The sequence below is a fragment of the Alligator sinensis genome, unplaced genomic scaffold (assembly GCF_000455745.1).
Source record: "Alligator sinensis unplaced genomic scaffold, ASM45574v1 scaffold542_1, whole genome shotgun sequence".
In the NCBI taxonomy this organism is placed as follows: Eukaryota; Metazoa; Chordata; order Crocodylia; family Alligatoridae; genus Alligator; species Alligator sinensis.
In genome coordinates, this window is record NW_005841963.1 from 3,252,313 (window position 1) to 3,260,585 (window position 8,273).

Below are 8,273 nucleotides of genomic sequence, written 5' to 3' on the forward strand. Positions count from 1 at the left end.
TCTTTCCTGCCTATGCAGGGGGTCAGACTCGATGATCTATTGAGGTCCCTTCCGACCCTAGCATCTATGAATCTATGCTCCCAACCCACAGCCCCCCATCCCTGCTGATGCCTCTCACTCCCAACACACAACCCCCAACATAGCCTGTGCCCTGCACTCCTGACCCACAAGGAGGACCCAAAAGGAGGACATGTCTAGAAAAACCTAGACATATGGCAACCCTATATCAACCAAACCCATAGTAAGAAGGAAGCTCTCCCAAGAAGCTGCAGGAGAAGAGGCTGGCCAATGGACTAGGTTTAACAAAGACATTCTTACGGGCTAGTCAGGTTCCCTCCGCTTGGAAAGGTTCATAACAGGGTGTTAGTAAGTATTCCCAGACAGCAGGAAATACATAAATAGAGAGATTACTAGAACAGGTGGCATGAAAGTGCACATTCATTTCAAAGCCTTTATATTTAAGTTACATTTTTTGTGGAAGGCCACTTTTAAAATGCGTCTAAAGGAACATAAGTACCACCAAGGCTCATCCAATCCAGTCCCCTGAGATCACACACTGTAGCATCCTAAGCCCCCTCCCCCCCATTTTTTTTTAACTGATCAAGCTCCATTTTTAAACTATTGAGTGTTTTGCCCCCACAACTCCTATTTGAAGACTGTTCAACCACTCCTCTTACAGTGAGAAACCTTCTTCCACTTTTGAGCTTAAATTTATTTATAGTCCATTTTATACCTAACTATTGTTGTGCCAAACTTGTCCATTCTTCCCTTGTGTTCAGCCTTCAGTGTATTTACATACAGTATTCAGATCCCCTCTTGGCCTTTATTTTGCTAGGCTGAACAAGGCAGACTCTCCTATTCTACCACAAGAGAGCTCTCCATTTTTGGGGTCACTCGAGAAGCCCTTTTCTGATCCTGTTCCAGTCTGAGTTTGAGTTTATCTTCTTAAATAAGGCTTACCAGAACTGTACAGAGAATTCTCACCACTGCTTCATACAATAGCACTACTACTTACTAATAGCCTCCTATCTACTGTATATATCTCCCTTGAGGCAGCCATAGAATACATTTGGCATCTTCAAGGCAGCATAACATTGGTAGCTCATGGTCCTATGACTGACCTAGGCAGCCAGGTCTTTGTCTGTTATTTCCAACTGAAAACTGACCAGCTTTTAAAATCATTTTATACAGACTAGAATAGAAGTAGGCAACTCCCCAGTGTGGGTGCCAGAGTGGGACAAATGTGAAGGCATTTAGTTTGGCACATGTGCCTCGAGGCAGATGGCAGGGAAGGGGCTGGGACTGCACTCACACAACAAGGATTGGGCCCCTGATGGCTCTCCTGCCACCCACCCCTGGCATGCCAACATCTTACAAGTCAAGGCTCTAGGTATTCTTGGCACTCTGACCAAAAACGTTGTTGACCTCTGGAATAGAAGGATTTTTAAAAATAGAATCATGTGGTTGGAAGGGGGCTCAACTTTTTATGAGGTACTCTTTAGGGTCTCATCTGTACCTGATGAAAAGATATTTTAAAACTATTATTGCAGAAATTCTTATTAGCCCCCAGATGTATGACCTTACCATTGAACTTTGTTCTACTGAATTCCCTCACACTGCTATTACACCACTTGTTCCTGTATAATATTGCAGTCTCTTAACTTGATGTCATCATTAGATTTAATTAGTACATTCCTACTCTTCATGCCAAATCCATTAAAGAAAGTATTAATGAAATGGGTCCCAGGACTGATCCTTGAGGAACAATAAGTTCCCTCCAGTCCCATATATCCCACTTCAACACAATCTGCTGTCTTCTTCCTTTTATCTATCTAGTTTTTCTTAAACTAGAGAAAATAGGATTACTACAACTAATAATTTCCCAGTGGGGCAGCAGATCAAACGCTTTGCTAAAGTCTCATAGATGAGATCTACCACATTTCCTGTCTAGAAAATCATTACTTATAGAGCAAGATAAATTTTTATCTTTGTTCAACCCATATTGCATTTTTTCCTGTATTCTGTTATGCTCCACATCTTTAATTATTCTTTAGTTCAAAACGTGTTATTAAAATGTACTGAAACAGTACTGAAGTCAGCCTAAAAGCCGCTTCTGTTTAGGTACTGCTTTAAATATAAGGCTAAATTTCAAAAGTCCACATCTAACAAAACTAAGATAAGCTTATATGGAGTTTAAAAAGTTTTAAAAAATGCCGTTATCCTAGACTGTGGATTCATTACAAGATTCAGCCTTAGAGGATAAAAGTCAATTCACAATCCTTCTGGAATTCTTGGTTGTTTGTAGTTCTCAAAACATACTCCCTAGGTATGTCCATGCCAACACAAGAGTTTAACAGAGTCCTCCTATCATAGAACAAGATCTCCTGATACATGCCTACATCCCACTTATGTCCTCAAGATAGCTCCTTTGGCCTTCTGGCTAAGGGCAAGTGAGACTTGGGGGCATACGAACTCCATTGACTCCAGGCTTGGAGCCTACATGCAAGATGCCTGCCATGGATTTGGGAATATTTGAAATCCCAGGCTAAAGAATCTGAGAGGTGGGATACTTGCCAGTGGTAGCACTATACAGACTTGATTGATTGAGCACTGTTCAGTCGATAGCCATATCAGTTCAGAATTCTAATTTGGCCTGAGATAAGAAACTTAAAAATGCCCTCAAGATGGTGTGCAAGTAGTAAAGAGGCCTTCTCTCCTGCGATGAATTCCTTGTTTGTGAACAGCAGCTTGCATTTAGCTAAGGAGTTGTTGTAACCATTTACTGCAAGTATGCTCCAAGCAGGAAGCATATACTATCTTAGTGCCTTTATTTAAAAATAAATGCTCTGTTTCTGTACTGTTAGCTACAAATGCTTTAGCTCCCTGAAGTCTGTGCCTGCTTTCTCAGTCTTACGTTGCATAAACATGTACTCTTGCAATTTAATAAAACCCTTCTATTCATTTAGAATTGTTGTGCTTTAATGCCTAAGAAATTTTGAAATTGAAATATTTCAAAGGAAGTTGACATGAGAAATCTCATGAGGTTCAATAAGGAGAAGTGCAAAGTCCTGCACTTAGGATGGAACAATCCCATTGACCACTACAGGCTGGGGACTGACTGGCTGGGCAGCAGTTCTACAGAAAAGGACCTGGGTGTTACAATAGACAGTAAGCTGAATATGAACTAGCAGTTTGCTCTTGTTGCCAAGAAGGCTAATGGAATACTGACCTACATTAATAAAAGTGCTGCCAGCAGACTGAGGGAAGTGATTATTTCCCTCTATTCAGCACTGGTGAGGCCACATCTGGAGTACTGTGTCCAGTTTTGGGCCCCCCCACTACAGAAAGGATGTGGACAAATTGGAGAGAGTTCAGTGGAGGGCAACAAAAATGGTGAGGGGGCTGATGCACATGACTTTTGACAGGCTGAGGGAACTGGGCTTATTTAGTCTGGAGAAGAGAAGACTGAGGGGGATTTAATAGCAGCCTTCAACTAACTCAAGAGGAGTCCAAAGAGGATGGAGCTGAACTGTTCTCAGTGGTGGCAGATGACAGAACAAGGAGCAAGAGTCTCAAGTTGCCAGCAAGGGAAGTTTAGGTTAGATATTAAGAAAAATTCTCTCACTAGGAGGGTAGTAAAACACCCAGAGAAGTAGTGGAGTCTCCATCCTTGTAGGTTAAGGCCCAGCCAGACAAAGCCTTGGCTGAGATGATCTAGTTGGGGATGGTCCTGTTTAAGCAGGGGGCTGGACTAAATGACCTCCTGAGGTCCCTTCGACCCTAATTTTCTATGCTTCTACGATACAAATTTGTAGAACAGTCTTCAGTATTTGTTGCTATATTTACTCTTTCAGCTTCTGAAGTGCCACAATTATTTGAGATGATCAGAAAGGAATAGGGGACTCCATCAGCACAGGTTTTTAGACACTGGCTAGAGTGCAAAGCAGGCGCTTCTATTTACTAGGAGAGAGGACAGCTCCCACACAAATCAGTAGAGTCATGTTAGCTCCAGAATACCTCTGCAGCAGTGTATACATCACCAGAACAGTAGGGGTCTGTGAAGCAGGCAGTATTCAGAATTGGTCCAATTCGGGGGACAGTGATTCGATTAACTGATTCAGATCACTGTCCCAATTCAATTCAATTTGGCTGAATCTGAAGATTTGATGCCAATTCAGAGAATCAACGATTCAGCCACAGACACAGCTTTATATGTTTTTTCTACGTACCTCGAGGTACCAGGCGTGGCTCATAACGCTGAGATGTTAGGGTGGCTGGAGTGTCCCACAGGAGCGTGGGGGGGGGCCCCCCTGCTGCGCGATCCGCGGTGGACCCAGGATTGGATTGGAAGTACTTCCAGTCCACTTCCAGGTCTGCTGCTGAGCATGCGGGGACCCCCCCCCCACATCTCCCCAGCACAGCAGTTGGCCATGGGGGGACCCCGGGTGACCCCCCAGGAGGCACCAGTCGCTGAGCCAGGAGGAAGGGCAGGGGTCCCCCACGCACTCTGCGACGGACCTGGAACTGGACCGGAAGTACTTCTGGTCCAGTTCAGGGTCTGCCACTAAGCATGTGGGGAACCCCCCCTCCCCCGTGCTCCCATGGGACACTCCAAGCTGTGTCTATGGCCGAATTATCAAATCTCTCTGAACTGAATCGGAGGCTTCCGATTCAATTCGGAGAGATTAATGGGTCTCCTGATTTGATTCGGAGATTCGGTTGCCGAATCGGGCCAAATCTCCTCCAAACTGAATCGGCAACCAAAGCTTCATACAGCCCTATAGATCAGTACTCAACTTGGAAGCTGTGTTTACAGTACATTCCACCCACACCTCAGAATTTAAACACCACAGGAGTTATCATTTTACACATATGTGGTAAGATAGCAAATCAAATTTTATCTAAGTTTTAAGTCATACCTGCATCCCTGCTAGGGCATGTTGGGCTAACTTCACGTTCTTTGATTCCAAAGCAAGCTGGAGTGGAAGGAGGCATTTTTCCCTACAAAATAAAGAGGAAAATAGTGCTGAGAAATTAGCATTCAAGAAGAATACAACCATTTGTATGTTCCTAGCATAAAAATAGAATCAAATGCAAAATAATAATAAAAAAATTAAACAGCAATGAAGACAATGGAATTTCCCCCCACCCCTATTTTAAAAAAAAAAAAAATCAACTGAATTTCTTTGAAGTTCTCATTCAAAAGAGCACTTTTCCAGAAAAAAAGACCAGGTTACAAACCCACTTTCTGAAGCATCTGTTCCTTAAAACAGCTTAGTTTTGCCCACCACGGGCTGGGGCTGTTTCCCCTCTGCTGCTTCGGACCAGGGCCTGGGCCATTCCCCGTCACCCCCTGCCGCTTCGGGCTGGGGCCTGGGCCGTTCCCCACCTTCCTCCACTGCTTTGGGTCGGAGCCAGGCCCGCTCCCTATCTCCCCCACACGGCTTCAGGCCAGGGTCGGGACCAGCCCCAACCTGCCCCGCACCTTTTAGCTCTTCTGCTCTGCTCCTGCTGTCCTGTAGGGCAGCCTGGAGGCAGCAGTGAGGCAGGGCAACCCAGCACAGGCTCCGCATGGCTGCTGCAGAAAGTGCTGGACAGAGTTGATGGGGAGGGGCCACTTTTCACCCATGCTGAGCACACTTTGGCTCTGTCAGCGCTGCTGTTGCTGCACCTGTTCAGCGTAAGCAGGCAAGTCTGCAGCAGGTACAGGGCAGGTAGGGGTTATACACAGGTCCCTGCCAGTACTGTGGGACTGGGGCCAGCAGCTTCCTAGAAAGGCAGCCCAGTGTACAGCCGTCCCAGCCCCGCTGCATACCCAGGGGTTAGCAGAACATGCCATGGGCAGGCAGTACAGAGCAGGTGCAGGGTCAGGGCTATGCATGCATCTGGCTGATCTGCTCCTACTGGGGTCAGTCCAGAGCAGGCACGGGGAGCACTGGGGCTGTGCACTGCTGGCAGGGGCAGGGAGGTGTCTCAGGGTGCACAGGCTGTTGCGGGTGGGAACTGACCAGCTGTGGGGGTGCGTGCAGGGGGCTCCCATGAACACCCCATCATACCCACAAACCCTCCCCCATAAACCCGACAATGACACTCTCCCCGACACACAAATCACACACCACAAACACTGCACCACCCACGCCCCTCCCCACATGCACCCCCCCCACATCCCCACAGGTCTCTGGGGGGAGCCCCGCTCATTACTACCCACACACACCCCCAGCCACCTTCACCCTCCACAAACACCTACTATCACATAATTTAATTTTATTACAAAACAATTTTTTGTCATGGTTTGTGTTTGCATAGTCTATATAGAGATGATTGCATAACAACTCAAAAATAAAACCTTAGTTCTGTATGTTGTGGGGGAGGGTGTCCGCGTGTGGTATGTGTGGTGTGTGGGGGTATGTGTGGTGCTTGTATATGGTGGGGTGTATGAGTGTGTGGGGGGTTGGGGGGCTGTGGGGACCCCTCCACACTACCCCCATGGTGCAGCAGCAGGCAGGAAAATCAGGGCACAGGTGCCCAGTGGACCGCAGCTCCAGCCAGTGCTGCACACCACAGCAAGAGGCACAGCCTCCACATGGCTGCCTGTATCACTGGCGTTCCCTGCCACTCATGTGCAGCCCCTGCACTTGCAGAGCAGGAAGGAAAGCTCCACATGCTGGAGCCAGGTGCCTTCCCCGCCATGGCTGTGCAGCACCAGCAAGAAGTCTCAAGTGCTGGAGCTAGCTACCTTCCCCACAGGGGCTGCGCTGCATGGGAGGGAAGCCCCACGTAGGGAAGGCGGTTGGCTCCAGAGCCTGAAGCTTCTCTCTGGTGCTGTACAGCCCCGGCAGGGAAGGTACAAGCCCAAGTCCCATGCTCTGGGCTCCTTCCCCCAACCCCCACTGCTTCCCTACCTGCTGCCCAGAGCCAGCAGGAGACCGGGTAAGTGAGCAGGTCTCAGGAGCTGCAGCAGCCCTGCATGGAAGCTGTACACTGGCCGGCCAGACCCTTCAGCCCACAGGGGTGGGAGTAAGGCAATAAGGTATGTTTTGGAGGCTGTGTGTACATGTGGGTGCCTCGCTCCCAACCTTGTGGGCAGAAGGGCTGGGTAGGGCACAATTTGTTTGGGGGATGGGGAGGGGGAGTCCCGTGGGCTGGATGAAAGTGCTTGGCGGGCCATATTTTGCCCACCCCTGGCCTACACACATTTCAGTGATATAATGATGAAGGGCCGTTCAGTAAACGCTTCGCTCAAGATTCAACGTTGCCTAGATACCAGTTACAGTGCATCTAATAATGTTTGCTACTTTGTTAAAGTGCCACAAAGGTCTCTAGGGCACTGTGAAAAGTTGGCTAAAGGGGCTCTGGTCTAGTCCTCGGAAACGGGGGTAGCGAGGACGGTTGGTACCTCACTCATGTCAAAAATTTCAATTACACTGGAAACAATGGTCTGAAAGCTTTTGAAGCTGGAACAGGCTGTGACAGAATACCATCCCTGTCTCTTCAAAACTCTGCTACCTGACAATTTGGTTACCATGGTCATTCCTCTGCCCCCTCTGCCTATGTGACTAGCATCACATACCCGGGGGGGAGCCCTTAAACTTCCCATTGTTCTAAGCAATGCCAACCTGACCAGGAGGGGGCTAGAGACCCTGACAGTCTACCTGGCAACCAGTGATGCACTTCAAATTGGTTGGCTCGCAGCCGACAGGTGCTGGCCTCCACTGGAGCAGGTAAATGAGGTCATAAGGTCTATATAAAGTTACAGACTGCCTAGGAGGAGGGGCAGTAGCCATGATGAAAATCAATGAACTGCCTGCCTCCAGAGCAGGGGCGGGCAATTATTTTGGGCAGAGGGCCACTTACCCTGTTTTGGCAGGCTGTCGAGGGCCGCATGGGTAGCCCCGTCCCTTGACAAGTGCCCTGCCCCCTGGTCACCATCTTGGAACCAAATGTCCCAGGGCCAGCACCAGTGGGGCCCATAATGGGGCACAGGCTGGCAAGGGTCTGTGGAGCCGGGCTGGGCTGCACCAGCAAGGAGACCGGGGAGCTGGCCCGGCTCCATAGGGCCTCTGGGCCCCGCGGTACAGGCGGGGGGTAGTGCACAGCCCTGACCCCCTGCTCACCGGCAGGGAAGAAGCTGGTGCTGAGTGCAGGGAAAAACAGCCCCTCGCCCACCCTGTGGCCAGTGTTCCCTGCTGCAGATGCTCGCAGCCCACACGGGGCTGTCTGGAGCAGGCATAGACAGCCCCATGCGAGCTGCAAGCAGCTACCGGGTGGGGCCC

At 48.8% G+C, this 8,273-nt stretch overlaps 1 protein-coding gene across 1 annotated transcript in view; it reads right to left on the reverse strand.

Annotated features, from left to right (window-relative positions):
• Positions 1-8,273, reverse strand: part of ARFGEF3 (ARFGEF family member 3) — a 168,086-nt gene that overhangs the window by 128,014 nt on the left and 31,799 nt on the right. The window contains 1 exon segment of the mRNA XM_025200306.1: positions 4,920-5,001. Within this exon segment, the coding sequence (XP_025056091.1) occupies positions 4,920-5,001 (82 nt within the window).